Source organism: Pseudophryne corroboree, chromosome 5, assembly GCF_028390025.1.
Source record: "Pseudophryne corroboree isolate aPseCor3 chromosome 5, aPseCor3.hap2, whole genome shotgun sequence".
In the NCBI taxonomy this organism is placed as follows: Eukaryota; Metazoa; Chordata; class Amphibia; order Anura; family Myobatrachidae; genus Pseudophryne; species Pseudophryne corroboree.
Genome location: NC_086448.1, coordinates 671,765,944 through 671,788,835, shown reverse-complemented (window position 1 = coordinate 671,788,835; position 22,892 = coordinate 671,765,944). Strand labels below are relative to the sequence as shown.

Here is a 22,892-nt window from a genome sequence, read left to right as displayed (position 1 = left end):
CCACCACCAGGGGTACTAGCCCCAAGCTTTCTTGGAGGGGGGACATTTTTTGGGGATCCTCACTTCCCTAGGGATTTCAGCCCTGGGCTGACCAGCCTGGGACTGGTTGACATTGTGGCAGGGGGACCCCAAGCTGCGTGCCTTCCTGCTATAATGTACTGTATAAACCATTCAATATTACAGGTCACTATTTAATACATTAAACAAGTCAATAATAAATTAAAGAAGTCAATATTTTCAATTAGTTTATTTGTTTGGCTACATTTAGAACTATGTAGTTTTTATTTTGTAAAGTCTGCTGCCCATTTAAGGCTACATTTCAAGCTTACAGTTTAGTAGCCTTAATTCGTCAATTAGGGTCTAAACCACATCCGCCACATACACTTGTTTTTATTCTCTCACTTCTAGTAGTCAGATATATACAAGTTACTGATGGGAAGCTGTAGTTCAGTTCAGGGGAATGTTGCACTAGTGGTAAATGCTACTGATTGAAATGTGAAATTACCTAATTAATGCAGTCACTGGTAAATGTTATAATATAGTAAATACCTAAGAAGCATTGCCCTGGAAGCAGTTAGTTGTTCAAACAAAATAGATAATAATACTTGGCGCCTGATCTTTAAACCGCTGGCAGACGTATATCTGGGACTGGGCTGCAGCTTCCTAATACGGGCTATTGCAAAAAACCCTATAGCAAGCAATCGAAATATAGATTTAAAACCGAAGTTTTAATAGGAAGCGCTGTCCAGTCCAATTTATAGAATAAAAAAAATATATATTTAATTTCACAAATAGAGCATATATGGCCATATAATATACATAAAATATCAAGTTAAAATGAAGTTAATCAATAATCAAATAATCTCAGTTGAATATATAAAATAATCTCAGATGAATATATAAAAAATCAGATGTTAGTCAATTGACTTATGATTAGAAGGGCATGCAATCTTTCTCACTGCTTATATTAGTCATCCATTCGTATTAGTGAGTTAGTCCATTAATAATAGGATCCAATGTAATGAGTGTGATTCCTCAGATGTCACTGGTAGTTTCTCTCCTACCTCCCTTACGTAGCAATTTGCGGGGGCTTTACATATTGGAGACCAATGTTTATAACTGAAGAACAAAAAGGATCCAACAAGGACTTACAAGCTGGGGAGCGCTCCCTCTCACTTCTTACTTTACGTGATCGGGCTGCAATCGGTGCGAATCAGCACTCACCAACAGCTGCAATCTTCGCTGTGGACACTGACACACTGGCACAACAGCTGCTAAAGTAAGAAGTGAGAGGATCCTATTATTAATGGACTAACTCACTAATACGAGTGGATGACTAATATAAGCAGTGAGAAAGATTGCATGCCCTTCTAATCATAAGTCAATTGACTGACTAACATCTGATTTTTTATATATTCATCTGAGTTGTTCCAACACCCTACTTTCCATTTTTCTAATGGATTTTGCAGTGAAAAGCAAACTGCTTCATCCTAATTGTAATTTTCTTACACACATTCATTGTTGCCTAATCACGGGAAATACAATCATTTCTGCACAACAGATACATTCAATAAAGATTGCAATAGCAATTTGGGATGTTCCAATCACATGGAGGTTTCTGTAGCGATGGCAGTCGCTACTTCTAACTTCTAAGTCAGTAAGACAGCTGTTATAACATATTTCCGTGGGATACGGTCAGCACCTAGAGGCTCGGGGTGCCAGCGGTCATGTGACCGACATTTCCACTCAATCTGTAAAGTGCCCCATGAGGCTGTATTCTGGCGAAATATATATTCCAAGTTAAATATTGCCACTGAGTGTCATGTAAAACAAAGACCCACATCAGCCAAATAAATGGTTGCTAAAAAAAATATAATTGCCATGGATACAATATTTCAAGGGTAAAATTAAATGACTGTCAGACTAAACGAATGGACATTCCCAAAACACATTACAATCTTGGTGATCAATGAGTACAAATAGCTCTGCATTCCTTGTGATGCAACAGATCATACAAACACTACAGTCAATGAATGTCTATTATTTACCACTAACTTGTGAGTGCATGCCTGACTTTTATATAATTTACCTCTAGATACTGTCAAAGTCAGAAAAATATCTCTACACACACTGCCATATTTGCACCTCATACTGGTCCGCGCTGCGCATGCGTACGCTCTCCCGTACGTGCACATACTCACAGTCGCGGGCACCCGCAGGCGCACGGTATGCGTATTTACGGTAGAGTTTATGTGATCGTAGCGTGCGACTCAATCGTTACATATTTTAAGTAATAATGTATTTTGTAGATCATGGTCCCTTTGATAGATTCTGAAAGTTTAGTTAATATAGCATGTTCCTGAACAGAGAGATCCCTCTTTGTATTGTACGAAGGGTCTAACAGGGGTCATACAGTGGTGTTTGGTACCCATCGGAAGAGTATTTAAATAGCAATATTCCGGTGTTGGTTTGGAGCGGATTAATCGCTCGTGCGAATAGTTATGGACATAAGAAGTTTATGTCCATTTACTATTATTTGTTCTTACTTAGTCATGCGGCGGGAAACCCAGTATCCCACCCACCTGGACAGTTGGAAACAGTCACAGCCCACCTGTATGAATCAACCTATGACCTTTTGTTATAATGCGAAGCCGAATTCCTGTGTCCAATGAACAATGAGATTGTAGGGACCATTGAATTGTATTGTGTGTGGGGCATAAATAGGCAGGCCGACCGTATCCAGTTCTCTCTCTCTTCAACGGTTCTCATTGCTGATAATCGGGAGCTGGATATCGAGGCGCATGCGATCGTTTCCCCTTGTGCGTAAGTGTTTCTCCGCAATCATATTGTCTTGATGTTATTGTGAGCCATTTCTCTCTCTCTCTCTCTCTCTCTTCTATTTCTCCCGTATTTTTTCCCTTAATTGTATTGTATTGTATTTCCTGTGTAGTTATCTGGTTAGTTAGTCTATGTTATATTGTAGTGTATGCTTTGTACTGTGATTCTTTTGCAAGTATAATAGTCATAATACATATAATAGGTTTTGGACCCTAAGCCCAGGTATCTGTGTATTTCTTATAGTGTTAAGTATCCCCTGAGCGTCGGTGACGCTCAAGCAGCTTTGTAGTTAATCAGGTTACACCAGGTTGCACTTACACTCTGTCACCACACTAAGGTTTACTGTATATTTCGTTGTTAAAGGTATAGATATAAAGGTTTAACGTTATAAGCGTCTGCACCGCTGGTGATCTCCTCGTGGTCCCGAGCGTCCGCTACGCTATAGCGAATCATTACGTTAGTCGGCAGCAAATAGCGTGCCTGCCTGTGATCTCTGGGCCGTAAGCGAACGTGACGCTTGAGCGTCTCGACTACGGTTGAGCGATCGTTACGCAACTTGCGTACCCTTACGGTACTTCTTACGTAGATAGCGTACAGTGTTCTTAGACCTCTTAAAGTGTTTTATATACGATAAATATTTAGCTTTATCAATTGCGGGCTCGTCCAGTCCTTCACATATCTGCACTAGGTAGATCAGCAGACATTATCCCTCAGCAAAGGGCGGGAGGTTGTATCCCTCGTAGTGCTGACGGGATAAGCGTCTGCTTCGCTTAGGTAAAGGGTGCTGAAGGAATCCGGGAACCGGAGGTAAGAGCAAAACGCTAGTGTCTTTTAAAACTGTTTATTTTTCTATCTTGCGTACACACGCACACATATATATCTGCAACTCTTTTCCATTTGTGTATTTTCGTATATCACTCTCCTGTCTGCCAGTTTTTTAGTTGATAAAAGTGCTAAAAGAGATTTGCTGTTATTTCATAATTTAAGAATAGAGGTAATAAAGTTAAAATATAGACAAACACACAGTTTTGCCTGGGAGATAAGGCGAAGTCAGTGTGGTGTGTGGTAGATGATCAAGGATCATCTACATTGATAAAAGTATAAATTGTGTTACGGTGGATCTTTGCTTTGCGTGCACGTGTCCCTAACAAAGACTTGCGTACGCAATCCAAAGGCCGACGCACGCAGCGTATATTACGCAACGGAGCGTCCGGTTACGCCCACGTAGCTCAAGTCACGATAAGTTGATTTTTAACGCAAAGCGATAAATAACGCAAAGCGATAAATAACGCAAAGCGGTAAATAACGCGAGGCGAGAAATAACGCAAGTCTATTTTTGGGTGTCCGAAATTTAAATTAACAGATCCTGCTCCTAATTGGTAACACATCTGGTCTAAAGAAAAATTTCTGCGCAGAAATAGAAATAGAAACAAAAGTGTACATGTGATGAGTGAGTGTTTTTGTATTACATAAGTTTATATAACTTGGAGGTTGAACCAAAAGAAATCACCGAGTACTCGTGAGGAACATACGTGTAAGTGACATGCACGGTGGCTAGGGAGGCATCCTTAGTTAAACATACAATTTGAGCATTAGAGTATAGCGGACCAGGAGGTCGTATAAAACAAGACCAGGAGGTCAGACCAGGAGGTCGTATAGAACAAGACCAGGAGGTCATAGTAGACCAGCAGGTCCAGGTACAGTAGACAAGGAAGTCCGTTATACAGTCCACAGGCACAACACCGAAAAGGGTTGGTGCAACACCCATATAGGCCATACAAGCTCTCGCTGAAGGAATTCGCAGCCGCAATTTTCGATTCCATTGGTCTTTCCGTACATAAGCTTAGTTGCTTGTGTGCTGAACGATTGGACCGCACGTAATTGTGTACAGTAGTTAGTAATCTGACCTAGTACCATTAGAGTAAAGGGGTCACAAACGCTATTTGTACATTCTAACGTGATTTGTGTAATTTTTTATTTTTTCAAAAAGGGAAGTTCGCTGGTCACTCAGGAACTATCTGACAACCCCACCTTTACTGGAAAGGGTAGTGCTCTTCGGATCACACTCGCATTTTTCAAGTAAACAAAGGTTAATAGGTGCCCTGGGTCGAGTGCGCCAGCACCATATCGGTGTGATCAGGTCGCATTGGTCAGCGTGGGCGAGCGAGTGGGGTGCTCGGTAAACTTCACCGTCTGCCTATCGTGAATATTTTGGTTTTCTGTAAGGGTTCGCTGAAGACCCTGATATAGAGATCAGAGGTAGAGCAAGCAACACCTGCAGATTATGGGGGCCAGTTGTTCAGGAAGGGGGCGATCAACCTCGGTTCGGGTTGACTCTGTAAACCGACCAGTAGGATCGGCCAGATACGTAATGTGTGAGAAATATGGAAGTCACACAGAGGTTTTATGTGATGAATGGGAGAGAATGACGGTACATGACGGGGAGAAATTCCCAAGAATAGGTAGCTTCAGCCCAGAAGTGTTACAAAATTTAAGGAGGAGGATATGTCTCATAAAATCAGCAAAGAGACGAATCAAGCATTATGATTATTTGCAGTTGTGGCAACAGGAAGGTGAGATACAGAGAGGTTTGGCTCAGGCGGCGGGATCTGGGTCGGTCAGGAAACTGATAGCCACGGCCCCGCCGCCACCATATATAGCGGGAGAGAAGTTGATTGCGGAGAAAGACGCACTAAGGTGTAACACACAATCACTTAGTAACCATGTAAATGTTAAAGATAATGTTGAACCATTAACCCATGCAAGTATTAACCCGTGCAAGTTGTACCCTGTTTTGAACTTTCCTCAGGAGTGTGATCAAGAAGACGATTCGGCAACAATTTCAGCGCTCTCTCTAGCGGCCACCATATCGGAAACCACAGTAGGAACTGCTCCACCCCCGAGATTAGTAACAAAGGCCCCTAGCGGAGGGATAGGTGAGGTCGTGTCAACGGGTAAGTACGGCACCATACATTATGCTGAAACAATTTCACCACAGGCTGTAGAATCTACACAGAATGAGGTTGTTAGAGTAAATCCTGTTAAGGTAATAGTAGTTCCCAATGGGAAAACAGACACGTCAGGAGCCACACCCGTTAGGAACATTGCCATGTATTGCCCGTTTACCCGAATGGAATTGAGGACCATAGTGTCTGAATTCCCTGACCCTAGAAAAGATTTAGTTGCTAGCCAAAAATACATCAGGGACCTAGGAAACACTTTAGAGCCCAATAATAAAGATTGGCAGATATTGCTAAGAGCTTGTTTACCCTCCAATGTCGACGCAGCTCAATTCTTAGTTGACTGTGGATTAGATCAGGATGTACCTCTTACAGATGTGTACAACAAAGATAACGTAAAAAGGATAAATTTACAGTTAAAGGAGTATTTCCCAGCCGTTGTTAAATGGAACAAAATATTCTCCATTAAACAAAAGGAGTCAGAAACGGCAGCAGAATATTTTCACCGGGCACTATTAGAAATGGCAAAGTACACTGGTATAGAGGACATTAAGACCAATGCAAACCATCAAGAAGTAGCAGTATCTGTACTAATGGATGGTTTAAAGGAAGCATTAAAGGCAAGGGTACAGACCACGCAACCATGTTGGCGAGGTCTGTCAGTGGCCACTTTGAGAGAGGCTGCTATTGATCACGACCGGAACATCACCAGACACAGGGAGTCACAAGGTGATAAGTTAATGTCAGTAAGTATACAGGCCCTGACCACAAAGCAGCCTGTGGTAATATCACCAAACCCTGTGGGTAAGTCAACTGTGGTAACATGTTATTTTTGTCACAAACAGGGACACTTTGCACGAGACTGTAGATCAAGAAATCGACAAAAGTCTTACCAACCCCCTAGACAACGACACGACACACGACATTGGGATCAGGGTCCACAGAGACGGAGTTATGAGCCACATACAGGGGAAACAAAAAGATATCCCCCGAACAGAGACTGGCATGCCTCTGGTAGTTCCCAGCTAACTCCCTCACAAGTAGTTGCTGCCAGCGGGATTCAGGGAGGTCACCATACCCAATAGGGGTGTGGCCATACCTGTAATCTGCAGCCAGTAAAATTGATTGCAAGCCTTGGAAGTGAACCCGAAATTGCAATTAATGTAGCTGGTAAATCATTAAACTTTCTTGTAGACACAGGGGCGGCCAAGTCAGTGATAAATTCGACAGTGGGCATGAGAACCACTGGTAGGACAATTCCAGCCATGGGAGTAACAGGAGTAGTCCAGCACTACCCTGTTAGCAAACCAGCCGAGATTACAATAGGGCCTTTGCATACCAAGCATTCCTTTTTGCTGGCTGCATCGGCACCAACTAATCTCCTGGGAAGAGACTTACTGTGTAAAATGGGGTGCGTCATTTATTGTACTCCTGAAGGTGTATTCTTGGACATACCTGAGAATCACGCTCAGGAAGTGCGAGACATGTTAGACTCCCCATCAAAATTAATGTCGTATACCATTATGACAAATAGGAATCCATCCCAAGTAGAAGAGATGACATCTCAGATACCAGAGTCACTTTGGACAAAAGACGGACAGGACACTGGATTAATGGCAAACGTAGCTCCAGTAGTTGTACAAGTAAAAGATGGTAGGATAGCTCCAAAAATCCCACAGTACCCTCTGAAGCCAGAGGTGGAGTTAGGAGTTTACCCAGTAATAGAGCGCTTGCTACAACAGGGCATTCTGGTAAGAACGTCCAGCACTGCCAATAGTCCCATCTTCCCTGTTAAAAAGAGTGGGGGGAGGGGTTACAGACTAGTGCAGGATCTAAGGGGGATTAACAAAATAGTTGAGAGTCAGTTCCCCGTAGTGCCAAATCCAGCTGTCATCCTAATGCAAATCCCTCCCACTGACAAATTTTTCACTGTCATTAACCTCTGCTCCGCTTTCTTTTCGGTACCTCTGCACCCTGACAGCCAATATTTATTCGCATTCACATACAGAGGAGTCCAATACACGTGGACTCGATTACCCCAAGGTTTCATAGATAGTCCAAGTATATTTTCTCAGGCTTTGCATGATTGTTTACAGTCTTTCCAACCAGAGAGTGGATCAGTATTGATACAGTATGTGGACGATTTACTGCTGTGTTCAGATTCACTGGAAGCATCCCTGAAGGATACGAAACAGCTCCTGTTTCATCTTTCAGACACAGGACACGAGGTTTCCAAAGACAAGTTACAATTATGCCAAACTAAGGTAAAATATTTGGGACACTGTCTAACACAAGGACTGAGACACCTGACCGCTGATAGAATCCAAGCAATTAGAGACATGACTCTGCCACAAACCCAGCAACAGATCAGAACGTTTTTAGGAATGTGTGGGTATTGCCGTAATTGGATCCCAGGGTTTTCCATTTTAGCGTTACCTTTGCAGGAAATGGTCTCCTCAAACAAACCTGATAGGATTTCGCATACAGACGAGTCCGAAACAGCATTTGAGAGACTTAAACAGTGCCTAACGCAAGCACCAGCACTAGGTATGCCAGACTATGGGAAACCCTTTTGAACTATACGGAACAGAAAGTGCTGGTTGCGCGGCAGGCGTACTAACCCAAAAGCACGGTGATGCCAGCAGGCCAGTTGCATACTACAGCGCTCAGCTAGACACGGTAGCGCGATCCCTCCCCACATGCTTGCGAAGCGTTGCTGCGATAGCATTGCTAGTGACAAAAAGCGAAGATGTCGTGCTAGGCCACAACCTCACAATCCATACGCCACATGCAGTGTCAGCCTTATTGAATTCTGCCCAAACCAGACACGTATCATCAGCGAGGTTTACAAGATGGGAATTGGCCCTAATGGCCCCCGTAAACATCACCATAAGGAGATGCAGTGCATTAAATCCTGCAACATATCTCCCAGGTGTGCCTGGTCAGGCACAAAGGGTGGAAGGTGAGAGTGATGGGGAAGGAGGATTTAATACAAAGGAAGATACACATGATTGTATGGAATATTTGACCCAAAATTTTACCGCAAGGCCTGACATCAGTGACAACCCACTGGAAGATGCAGAACTCACGTTCTACACGGACGGTAGTTGTCATAGACAGTCAGACTCGGGAGACTTGTGTACTGGATACGCAGTCGTAGATGACCAAGACACCATAGAAGCGGAACCGCTAGGCCCACCTCACTCAGCCCAGGTTGCTGAACTGGTCGCCCTAACCAGAGCATGTGAATTGGCTAAGGGTAAGTCAGCCAATATCTACACCGATTCTAGATACGCCTTCGGGGTAGTTCATGATTTCGGAGCCCTATGACGCCTCAGAAATTTCATGACGGCAGCTGGTACACCGGTAGCGCATGCAGCTCACATAAAAAGGCTTCTAACAGCGATACAGGAACCCGACAGAGTGGCTGTTATCAAATGTAAAGCACATACATATAGCCAGGACCCAGTATCACTTGGTAACAGCCGAGCAGACGAAGCTGCTAAGTTAGCAGCTGCTACCCCCAGACAGACAGACACAACACAACTGATGGTATTTAATACCATCAACACACAAAAGTTGTGTGAAATGCAGAATTTGTGTTCCACACAGGAAAAGGCAGTCTGGAAGGCAAAGGGATATGGCCAGGAGTCCTCAGGACTCTGGACGGATGGACATGGTAAACCAGTGGCCCCCAGAGCATATCTTCCATGTCTGGCTGAAGCAGCTCACGGGCTGACTCATCTAGGCAAGGAAGGGATGTGCAAATTGGTAAGAGCATATTGGTGCGCCCCAGGATTCTCCTCTCATGCAAGTAAAAGAGCAATGTCATGCCTTACCTGTTTGAGAAAGAATATTGGAAAGGCAATACCTACAGAACCATCCCATATCCCACCTGCCGGCGGCCCTTTCCAGGTAATACAAATTGACTTTATACAATTACCCCCTTGTCGGAATTTGAAATATGTACTTGTCTGTATAGATGTTTTCTCAAATTGGGTCGAAGCATTTCCTGCGGCTACAAATACCGCTATGTTTACTGCTAAGAAAATTGTGCAGGAATTTGTATGTAGATATGGTATCCCTAGAATAATCGAAAGTGATAGGGGTACCCATTTTACAGGTGATGTCTTTCAAGGAATGTGTAAGTTGATGGGAATTGATAGCAAGCTGCACACTCCGTACCGTCCACAGGCGAGTGCGAAGGTCGAAAGAGTGAACAGCACTATTAAAAATAAATTGAGTAAAGTGATGGCAGAGACAGGATTGACATGGCCAGAAGCTTTACCCATTGTATTGTACAGTATCAGAACCACTCCCAGGTCCCCTCTTAATCTGTCCCCTTTTGAAATCTTGTTTGGTCGACAACCGCATGTCATGATTAACCCTCAGGATGATTTGAAATGTAACAATGAAGTGACTGTAAAGTACTTGATTAACATGAGTAAACAGTTAAGGAATCAAAATGATAATCTGAAGTTGGTGATTCCTGATTTACCAGATAGTAATTGTCATGACATTGAACCTGGGGATTATGTGATGATACGGAATTTTCTACGCTCAGGTTGCCTTATTGACAGATGGGAAGGACCATACCAGGTCTTATTGACTAGCACTACAGCATTGAAGGTTGCTGAGAGAGAGACTTGGGTTCATTCATCCCACTGCAAGAAGGTTGCTGATCCAGAGAAGTCCCGTGATAAGGAACAGACGGTAGAGGTTGTATCACTGGAGTGTCTGTTCCAGGAGGACTGAGGCGGCACCTGAGCCGTGAAAATCTCAAGACCAAGAGCTGTTGTCGACTCCCCACTCCCTTTTATTGTTTTTCTCCACTTCCCATCCCCTCTCCCTAAAATTTCTTTTTCCCCCTTCTCATTCTTCTCCGTTTCCTCCTATAAGATGGACTTGCCCCAAGAGACTGTGATCCGGATTTTCCTGTTAACCATGATGTTGACCAGAGCAGTCTGTTCCGGCGAGAGTACCATGGAGGTCGAGAGAGGTTCTGGAATGGGTTCTGATGATAAAGATGGAGGCGTAGTTTTCCAAGATCAACCTAACCAACAAGCAAAGGCGAGTATCAGAAAACGATCCGATAGCATTGACCATAGAAGAAATTGCGACGGATTGTTAGCTGAAGAAAACTGTATCTGTAGGCTCTGTAACAATGTCATTGAGGATGGGTGCATTAAGAAATGCCAATCCAGTTTTAATATCCATATGGACCGGCATCCATTGAGTGACTATCACTCCTTAGTGGGTAGTGTGTTAAACAAAACAGATTGTTGGGTATGCTCTCAAGTACCTCAGGGTCATAGCAAATCAGGGCTAGTACCATTTCCTTTAACGTTAGGGGAGGTACTTGAGTTAAGTGGTGGGAGACCGGTGGACAGGAGGTTTAACATCTCCAGCCCTCCTAGTTTAAAGCTCCACCAATACCACGTGGATAGGTCCCTATTATGTTTCAACATCTCCAATCCCCGAAAGCCAGGAAATTTGGAAGTGTCATGGAGCAACCAAACCATGACCTTTTCGCATAGAGCAGATAGAATGCCTACAGATACAGAGCTTGTACGCCACATAGCCAGTAGAGGAAAATCTTTCCGGTATAGGTATACCTTAGGAAATAGGATTACTAGAGTTGGAGAGGTATCACCAGGATACTGTGCACATATCGTACAACCTGATACGTGTACTAAACAGATGGAAGAATTAGGGTCAGGAGATTTCACATGGAAGGTGTGTAATATGGTTATGTCCTACTCCGTCCCATATGTTCTCCCCGATGATGCATATTTCATATGCGGGAGAAAGGCGTACAAGTGGCTTGCCCCAAACTCTGAAGGATTGTGTTATATTGGAAAAGTATTGCCTGAAGTAATGACTGTGTCACATGACAAAATGAAAGACATACACCGTGGTGCCCAAGCTCCTTATACTCACACCCATTACGAGCACGTTGTTAAAAGGCACCTGATAGAGAAGACAGAGCATCCGGCCTCTGATCTGATAAGTGAATCCACCGGGATTCAATTCTTAATCGCGTTAGATTTCACCCGCACCGCTAGAGGAGTGCTGAATTATAAATACATATCGGCGCTTGCAAATTTGTTAGATAATATCACTGAAATGTATGATGACACGTTTAGATATACTGGAAGGGAACTTCAAGCTTATAAAACAGAACTGGTGCAGCATAGAATGGTTCTTAATTACCTCACAGCAGTGACAGGCGGATATTGTGTTACATTGGCAACACAGTATGGCGTGAAGTGTTGCACGTATATCACGAATAGCACCGAGGATCCGGTCGAGGTCATAGACCAAAAGATGGACGATATTCTCCAACTGAAGTGGGAATTTCGTCGAAAACACAATCTCACTCTTGCTGCTGTAGGTAATGAGCTGACTGGTTGGGTGTAATGGTTGAACCCGCGAAATTGGTTCTCCGGTTTAGGAGACTGGGCTCAAGGAGTCATAATGGATGTTGGGAAGTTTCTCCTATGTATCTTAGGTGTTGTCATATCAATTGGCTTGATATTTAGATGCGGTCAGGCTTTAATGAAGTGCAAACAAAGTACAAGAGTAATGAGTTTGAGGAGTGAGGAAACTGTAATTAACCTGGATTTGATTTACGACCCAACGGTAGAAACAATGATGTAATGAAAATGCGATTATACGGTCCGTTTCTTTCACCTGTTTTTCCGTTTTCTCCAAGGTAAAAAAGACCCACTTGGACGAGGAATTTGATGAGCCGTTATACAGACAACAGAGGGATTAAAGAAGAAGTTTTGACAACCTGATACACAGATTTTTGATGAACTATGCCATGGATCCCCAGTTTCCCTAGAAATTTTAAAATTACGCTAGCCCAACACTTTTGTAAATCTATGGACATTGACAGCTTTTGCTCGCACCTTATGGGCAAAAGCACAAAGAAGACTGCATTCAACAGACACCAAACAAGACCTCAATCGACGACTGTACATTTACCTGACATAGAATACCACCGCATTTACCGTAATTATGTCTTTTCTTCATTTCTACAACCCTCAGGTAATGACACACATAGTCGATAGGGAATACAGGCGCAGATATCAGCAATCACATATCTCCCCCATTCATGTATCATCAACTAAAATGTGCTCCCCCATTTTGTTACAACCAAAGCCGAAAAGAGCTCGGTAAAGTTTGACAGCCCATCCACAGACCCGTACCACGGGATAAGAAGGAATTCACATGTATACTTCGCAATACCTCGAAGCTTGATTTACAACACGTACGGCACGATGATACATGACCCCCCAAACATGGACTCATACACACATGCTTCTGCTATCTCACTAGGTCATACCCTCTTCCCACCTACTCCTCTCTCCTCCCTTACCCAACCATGGAAATGAATTAACCCCTGACATATATTTTTCTCCTTTTGAAATGTTTTAGAAGGTGGCAGTTATTATTGACTGCCAAAGGGTGGACTGTCAAAGTCAGAAAAATATCTCTACACACACTGCCATATTTGCACCTCATACTGGTCCGCGCTGCGCATGCGTACGCTCTCCCGTACGTGCACATACTCACAGTCGCGGGCACCCGCAGGCGCACGGTATGCGTATTTACGGTAGAGTTTATGTGATCGTAGCGTGCGACTCAATCGTTACATATTTTCAGTAATAATGTATTTTGTAGATCATGGTCCCTTTGATAGATTCTGAAAGTTTAGTTAATATAGCATGTTCCTGAACAGAGAGATCCCTCTTTGTATTGTACGAAGGGTCTAACAGGGGTCATACAGTGGTGTTTGGTACCCATCGGAAGAGTATTTAAATAGCAATATTCCGGTGTTGGTTTGGAGCGGATTAATCGCTCGTGCGAATAGTTATGGACATAAGAAGTTTATGTCCATTTACTATTATTTGTTCTTACTTAGTCATGCGGCGGGAAACCCAGTATCCCACCCACCTGGACAGTTGGAAACAGTCACAGCCCACCTGTATGAATCAACCTATGACCTTTTGTTATAATGCGAAGCCGAATTCCTGTGTCCAATGAACAATGAGATTGTAGGGACCATTGAATTGTATTGTGTGTGGGGCATAAATAGGCAGGCCGACCGTATCCAGTTCTCTCTCTCTTCAACGGTTCTCATTGCTGATAATCGGGAGCTGGATATCGAGGCGCATGCGATCGTTTCCCCTTGTGCGTAAGTGTTTCTCCGCAATCATATTGTCTTGATGTTATTGTGAGCCATTTCTCTCTCTCTCTCTCTCTCTCTCTTCTATTTCTCCCGTATTTTTTCCCTTAATTGTATTGTATTGTATTTCCTGTGTAGTTATCTGGTTAGTTAGTCTATGTTATATTGTAGTGTATGCTTTGTACTGTGATTCTTTTGCAAGTATAATAGTCATAATACATATAATAGGTTTTGGACCCTAAGCCCAGGTATCTGTGTATTTCTTATAGTGTTAAGTATCCCCTGAGCGTCGGTGACGCTCAAGCAGCTTTGTAGTTAATCAGGTTACACCAGGTTGCACTTACACTCTGTCACCACACTAAGGTTTACTGTATATTTCGTTGTTAAAGGTATAGATATAAAGGTTTAACGTTATAAGCGTCTGCACCGCTGGTGATCTCCTCGTGGTCCCGAGCGTCCGCTACGCTATAGCGAATCATTACGTTAGTCGGCAGCAAATAGCGTGCCTGCCTGTGATCTCTGGGCCGTAAGCGAACGTGACGCTTGAGCATCTCGACTACGGTTGAGCGATCGTTACGCAACTTGCGTACCCTTACGGTACTTCTTACGTAGATAGCGTACAGTGTTCTTAGACCTCTTAAAGTGTTTTATATACGATAAATATTTAGCTTTATCAATACTGTATCACACATTTGTATATGCCTTTTTTTTTAGAACTATAAAAAGAGCATTAAACTACTCTGAATATCATTTGGTGTGAAGCTGTGGAGATGTAATTAAAGACCTTTACTTACAGTCCTCAAATGAACCTTATTACGGAATGGCCTCTTTAAATGTATTACACCGTTGTTCTTTGTTATTTGCTTTTTTGTTTTAAGGTAATGACTTTGTTTAAAAGTGGATGATGCATCTTATCTTATTTTTATGTTTCATATGTGCAAAAAAATTGGGTTTTATGTTCTTTTTACAGTAGGTTCAGTTTTCCAGAAATGCGTAAGGTGGAGATCTATCAAATCTTAGAGAAACATACACTTGAGAAGTCGCCCATAGCAACGACTGTCAAAATAAATTATAGCTATAAGCTGATTGGTTGCTATGAACTACTCCACTTTAACCCTCTCCAGGATTTGATAAATCTCCCCCTTTATCAAATGCAGTATCTGGCATAGGGTTCCAGCATAAGTTGCTAATGGCAACTTCTCCACTTTATCTCTCTTTAAGGTTTCATACAACTCCCTCTTCAGCTCATATTCAGGACAATTAAGTAAAATAAACTGTATAAGCTTACCAGGCAATGGTGGTGTATTAGGTAGAATAGCTGCCACCTCTGCCACACTCTCTGAGCCATCCTCATCAGGTAAGAGCACATCATCAGGATAAAAGCTTACTTCTTGTTTAGTGTCAACATCTCTCATGCGAACCTTAGCATACAAAGATTTTTTTTTAGAAGATGTCACAAACTCCTGGGAGCAGTCAGTGTATTCTGCAGCCATTGAAATAGGTTACGGGCTGCACATAGACCCTTAAAATAGCGCAGGATCTTGTCACTTGTACGTAATAATGATTTAACAATTTGGTGGCAGAAAACTGACATTTGATGCACATGCTCAATGTAGTACACACAGTAGCATTACAACGCCTGGAAGGGTCAAGTCACTGTATAAATAAAACAAGGTTTGCTCTAAAGTATTTTTAGTTCATTTAGAATAACGTCATTAAATAGCTTGGTACAAAATTTAGAAGTACATGTAGAGTTAGAAGTTGTAGAATTTATACAAAGCCCATAGGTATAAATTGCGGCCATATGCAATTGGTGCAATATGCAGAGCTGCAGCTAAGATACCTGTAACTGTGCTTGTTACATAAAATGTGTATTTGCCGTAAGTTACATTCTGAAGTTACTCAAATAGTGCAAGATACACTAATAGCTTAAAATACACTATTAGCTTATCTTACGTTAGTAGCATAGAACTTCAGTGTAATACAGTGAGGAATCCCTATGGTCTGACCCGAGACCATGATAAAATCCCACCTTATAAATAGATGAGCTCATTCATATCTACTGTATCTAGTAGATGCAGATCTGTTTTGTTCCTTGGGGCAGTTGTAATGCTTTTTGTTTAGTCCATGGTGTTCTCAAAATCACACACAATGTTGGACTGGGGCACCAAGGACCCACTAGAGGAATACAGTGATAGGGGCCCATGCTTAGTGGTGTAGCCAAATGTATAATTCAAGTGCACTGTCTGGAACCTGATACCTAGAGGAGGAGGTGAACCCTCAAGCAGGGGGCCCACCAGGATTTTCCCTGTGGGTCAGTCCGACCCTGCTCACACACAGGGCCGGACTAATCATCTGGCACTTCTGGCAAATGCTAGGACCAATGGTCGGCCTAAACGCCTGGCTGAGCAGCTCCGCTCAGCCGCACGGCACAGAGGTAGACAAGGGCTGGCAGAGCAGCTCCACCACCCGGTGCTCTGCTCAGTCACCTGACATACAGAGATACGGGTGCGTGCCGTGAGGCCAGGCCCCAACGACTCATGTTATGCCACCTTGAGACGTGATCACGCCCCATTGCCATGTGCGCGCAAAGCATAGAATGCCAGGGCAGTTTTAGAGCCCCAGTCTGTCCCTTCTCACACATACACACATTAGAATATATTGTAAAATAGTTTAGATTTTACGCAAGAGTTTATAGAAATATTTTTCAACATTTGAAGATACATATAAAAACCAAATAGTCACAGTTACAGAACGTCTTGGAAAACAGTCTGCTTTAATAATGAAACGAGTTGACATGAGGGAATGCTGTGCAGGAAGTTACAGCTTCAGGTTTTTACACAGGAAGGCAATAATATTTTAGGCAGCGGATCAATTTATACAGCTCTAGATATAGCTACAAAATGTTTTTCTGTTGTTATTACATAAAATGCTGTTAGATGATTTACATATAGTATGGGGATTTTACAGATCATAAACCAAAGCCAAACTCTTTGTGTTTTAATAATCACAGAGGGGCCTCTATTTATGAAGCAGTGTAGAGCCTGCTTTTAGAAATTGTTTTGTGCCATGTATCCAAGGGTTAATTCCAGAGAAATCTCTAACCCAGTAGCTGACAATTACCATCTTCCCCATAGACCTCTATGGGAAAGGCATAATTTTGAAAATAGAAAATGGCCATATTGATATAGTTATTACCTATACCAATTAATGGGGAAAAACAAAGCAGGAGAGGCTTCGCTGGACTTGTAGGGTGTCTGGAAGCACCCTGCAATCTAGAGAGCTATCTGGAGCTCTTTTGGATGCTTCGATCGCCACCGGGAGAATCTGAGCACAACAGCTCCTTCCTGGTTTCGGTGTACTGCCCCCCTCATCGTGACATCATACAGTAAGTTTGGGGAAGGGCTCTCCAAGGCGGAATATCACCCTGCTACAGCCCTGATGGAAGTTAATCTTTTGCTGATAACATTAGCTTGTGGGCAACTAAAAAGATGAGATCATTGGCCAGGAAGGTAAGCATTGATCAATAGCAGTGAATATATGTATCGCTGTGATACAAAACTACAGTTACCGCTGGTTGTAGCCCATATTGATAAAAATCACTTCACTGTGTAGACTCCTACTCACCATTACCCACTTTTCATATGTATCTGAGTGATAAGCAGAGCACTTCTGGGCAATCTGAATAGTAGTCCAGATTCTTACAGATTGCACAGTCCATGCGGTAAACTAAGGGTTGGGCAAGGATTATTTTCTATTTAATTGAACAATTAAAAAGCTTATAAATCACAAGGTCACCTTCAATCCATTAAAAATGAAGCAATGAGATGCATTATTTGTGTTCCAGCTTTATAACATATACTGTACATGGAGTGGAGTCCAAAAGAAAACCACTGTATGAAGTCTACAGTACTTATAGATAAAATGCATAGGGACCATTCCAGTCGCAAATTAGATACAATTTCCTATGGCATGTTTATTGGACTATCTGAGAATTGCTTATTATACTTCAAGCTGTTTAAACTTTCTGGAGTAGTTGAATGTTTTATTTACTGTGTATAAGCATAAAGTGGCTGGAGGGGTTTTACTCTAAACCAAGATAAGAGGCTTTTTTCAAGTACCAATTTATCTATCTATCTATCTATCTATCTATCTATCTATCTATCTATCTATCTATCTATCTATCTATCTATCTATCTATCTATCTATCTATCTATCTCTCTGTCACTTCTAGCAAATGCCTGATAAACCAATTCGGCCGCCCTACATACAAAATGACAGGGAGGGTGTCACTAGGCCCGCCCTGTGAGCCGTGACCACGCCCCTTGTCATGCATGTGTGCTAGACCAGTCCGTCCCTCTATCTAATTATCTATCGATCTATTCCCTGTTCAGTAGTAAAGTGTCCCATAAAATTCTGTCCAAGCAGTGCTATGGTGTTGTCACTCAAAAATAGTTAGTGGTGATGGTCAAAGAGACTTGTCCATTAGTTGGGGTGTTAATGAAAGGCTAGATTCTCTACACTGCAGTGGTTTTTATGAATACTGCATGATAGTAAGATATAAAAGAACATATTCTGCATAGCTAAAGCTCATTTGTTATGTATTAACCAGGCTGAAGATGATTCAGAGGGCATTTGTTCATTGGAATGCATATGACTTTAAAGACTTGTTCCTTAGGAAATTACTGGTGGAAGCAAGTGCAGAATTTCTATAAGGCAATCACAATCAATTAGCATGACATCTACCTTCTGCAGCTGAAGTCTTCTCCCAGAGCTCAGACCCGTGGATAGGAACGAGGCCTTTATTATATCCCCAATGTCTCCAATATTCAGCTGTCAGAATTGATCACATGTAAAATTACTTTTATATCAGTATATTTATGAACATTAAAAAAATAGGTAGAGGTACAGTACAATAGCAAATAATAAAAGAAGTGTAAACATGTAAAGTATAAATAGAGAAATGCTAAAGCTTCTAGTGAAAATTGTACTTTTGGCATCAGTTTTAAAATACCCAAGTAAGATAAAGTGCAGAAAACACCATCTGAGTTGGTTCAACAGCATAACATAACTTTCACATGTGTATAATCATTTATGTGTAGCAGGCACCAACACAGATGAAGCAGCCACTTTGCAGCCTGACCAATATCATTAGAAAAAAGCCTGTGAATCCACCAGTGCCATCACTGTGGCCTGTTAGATTCCCCTCAAAAACTTAACTGTTGCTGTAGTAACCCAAAACAGCTGCTATGGCACTGCAGCTAAAGGAGCCCTGCAGGATCCAATTTAGATTCTACACAAAAAAATATTTCTATCTGTGACAAAAAGCTTTGACCTTGGGATTGGTCAATGATAAATACCTTTAAACTGAACATTCTGTATTTATAAAAAGTGAAAAAAAGGCTAGGAGGATAGAGGACGGATTTCCTTTTAAGAACATTATCCTTGAATACATGTTGCCCTACTCTGATCATCTGTAAACCCATCTACATCAGGGGCGTGCAAACTTTTTGTTGGAGTGGCATATTAAGATAATGATTTTGAATAGCGGGCCACAAGATTTTTTTCTCTCACAGTTTGCCTCCTAGCAGTTGGGTAAGGCTTCTTTGCTAAGCTCCCCCTTATGAGCCAGATCAGAGCACCCACTTGTGTCCAAATCCAGAGCCCCCTTATATGCCAGCCTACAGTCTCCACTTATGTACCAGCCTAGAGCCCCCTTATGTGCTAAACTAGAGCCTCCACTTATGTGCCAGGCAAGAGGACCCACTTGCGTACCAACCCCTAGTGTCCCCTTTTGTGTGTCAAGCTGAGAGTTCCTCTTTATGTGCTATTCAAGAGCCCCTTTATGCACCAGCCCAGAGCCTCCTTTTATGTGCCATCCCAGAGACCCTCTTACTAATAGGAGACATTATTAATATCTTCAAATAGTCATTGCAAAGAGTTAGCAGGGGATTTGTTTATTAATAGTACTCTGTATAGGTCACGTGGGCACTCACTGAGGCTAGAGGAGAGAAAATTCCGGACACAATGGAGGAAAGGGTTCTTCACCGTAAGGGCAATAAGGATTTGGAACTCCCTGCCAGAGAAGATAATAATGGCGGACTATTTAAATACATTTAAAAATGGATTGGACAGTTTTCTAGCTGAAAAAGGCATCCAAGGCTATAGCATTTAATATATCAACATTATGTATATGGGAGTGATACGAAATATAGTTGTCAATAGGTACGAAACCATTATTTTGGCTTGTGCATTATAATATGCACTGCTTAATACGAATACAGGTTAAACCCAATGGGCATTTTGCCTCTTTTCAACCTCACTAACTATGTAACTATGTTACTTAGCACTTTTCATCTGTGTTTGAGTCATGTCTCCTTCAGCATGTCACACGACACTGCAGTCGGCACTGACACCGTCACAGGTGTAGAGGAGGACATCCTGACACTGACATTGCAAGTTGTGTAAATCATCTACTACCTAAGTGTCTGAATAGAGGTGGCCGAAGCTCAGGATGAATCCTGGATGGGACCAGGCAAGAGCAGGGCCGGCTCCAGGCATTCTAGCACCCTGAGCGATAAATGTTGAAGCCCCCCCAGAGAGCGTGTACACTCCTGGGAAAGTGGGCGTGTCCTCGCAACTTTATATGATCAAACTCTAAATATATATATTTTCACACCTACTCTACAAACACAAAATTAGCAGCCTTACACATAATGCCCACAGTAGTGTTCATTACACATAATGTCCCCAGTATAATGTCAGATACACATAACATTCCAGTATAGTGCCAGATACTCGTAATGACCCCAGTAGGGTGCCATATATACATAATGACCCCAATAGTGCAGTGCCAGATACACATATGTCCCCAATAATGCAGTGCCAGATACACATATGCCCCCAATAGTACCGGATAAACATATGCCCCCAGTAGTGCTGTGCCAGATACACATATGCCCCCAATAGTGCATTGCCAGATACACATATGCCCCTATTAGTGCAGTGCCAGATACACGTATGCCCCCACAGTGCCAGATACACATATGCCCCCAGTAGTGCAGTGCCAGATACACATATGCCACCAGACTGCCAGATACACATATGACCCCAGTAGTGCAGTGCCAGATAAACGTATGCTGCCACCGTGTCAGTTACACATATGCCCCCAGTAGTGCATTGCCTGATACACATATGCCTCCAGTAGTGCAGTGCCAGATACAGATATGTCCCCAGTAGCGCAGCGCCAGATACACATATGCCCCCATTAGTGCAGTGCCAGATTCACATATGCCCCACAGTAGTGCAGTGCCAGATGCACATAACATGCCCCCACAGAGCAGTGCCAGATACACATAATATGCCTCCACAGTACAGTGCCAGATACACATAATATGCCCCCACAGTGCCAGATACACATTTTATGCCCCCAATAGTGCATTGCCAGATACACATATGCCCCTATTAGTGCAGTGCCAGATACACGTATGCCCCCACAGTGCCAGATACACATATGCCCCCAGTAGTGCAGTGCCAGATACACATATGCCACCAGACTGCCAGATACACATATGACCCCAGTAGTGCAATGCCAGATAAACGTATGCTGCCACAGTATCAGTTACACATATGCCCCCAGTAGTGCATTGCCTGATACACATATGCCTCCAGTAGTGCAGTGCCAGATACAGATATGTCCCCAGTAGCGCAGCGCCAGATACACATATGCCCCCATTAGTGCAGTGCCAGATTCACATATGCCCCACAGTAGTGCAGTGCCAGATACACATAACATGCCCCCATAGAGCAGTGCCAGATACACATAATATGCCTCCACAGTACAGTGCCAGATACACATAATATGCCCCCACAGTGCCAGATAAACATAATATGCCCCAACAGTTCCAGATACACATAATATGCGCTCACAGTGCCAGATACACATAATATGCCCCCACAGTGTCAGATACACTTGTGCCCCCACAGTGCCAGATACACTTATGCCCCAAGTAGAGTGCTGCTTACCACCTCTGCCTGCCACCGGGATCTGCTGACACCACTGCTGCTGTGTGTGAGGGAAGGAGAGCACAGTGCGTGCCTCTTCTGCCCCTCAGTCCGGTCTCCTGTGGCCTGCATCTCAAATCAGGCACCGACTCATAAGCCAATCAAAGCTTGCGGTCTGGCAGTCAATCAGGAGACTCCGCTGCTGGTCCTTAAACTCTGATTGGATGACGGACCGGCGACTGATTTGAAACTGTGGCCGGCCGCTGGCCGGCCTTTGGAGTGGGCGCCCGGCGCGGCCGCTCCTAAGTGGCATGCCTGGAGCCGGCCCTGGGCAAGAGCTGAACTCTAGCAAGGGTGTGCCATGTTTCGTCCACGGGCTATAGTTTGACCACCCCTGATCCACATATTATGAGCAACAGAACCTATCATTCAGAGTTTATTTATTTTTTTAGAAAGGTACAATTATTTTCTCTGAAACTAGCCCCTTTTTTTATTGTATACGAGGGGTGTTCAATAAGTTCTTGGATGCAAAAAAATTATAATACTGTATATAGAAACAAAGTGAACTTTACATTTTTTTCAAAGTATTCACCAGGGGAAGTATCCACCAAAGTTGCATGCGCTCAAACCACTTGGTGAAGCAGCTGGCCCAATACGAAGCAGGTACTGTATGTTTTCTGCTGAATGAAGGTCTCCACTGCAGTTTTTGGTGACTCAAAACTAATCTCACGCATCTTGCACTTGATTTGTGGAAACACAAAGAAGTCGCCAGGTCTTGGATGGATGCAGTATGATCAAGCTCCTGGATGCATTCATGGGCCAGAAAATCCACCCCTTTCCTGGACTTGTGGGCAAGTGCATTGTTATGATGGAGAAGGGCACTACGAGCATGAGTT

At 43.0% G+C, this 22,892-nt stretch overlaps 1 protein-coding gene across 1 annotated transcript in view; it reads right to left on the bottom strand.

The window, feature by feature from the left end:
- The window catches only part of RP1 (RP1 axonemal microtubule associated), a 1,008,071-nt gene that overhangs the window by 235,547 nt on the left and 749,632 nt on the right, over nt 1-22,892 (bottom strand). Inside the window, exons 42-43 of the mRNA XM_063923729.1 lie at nt 18,739-18,825; nt 15,281-15,413 (exon numbers count right to left, since the gene is read on the bottom strand). Coding sequence (XP_063779799.1) covers nt 15,281-15,413; nt 18,739-18,825 — 220 coding nt within the window. The remainder of the gene's footprint in view (nt 1-15,280; nt 15,414-18,738; nt 18,826-22,892) is intronic.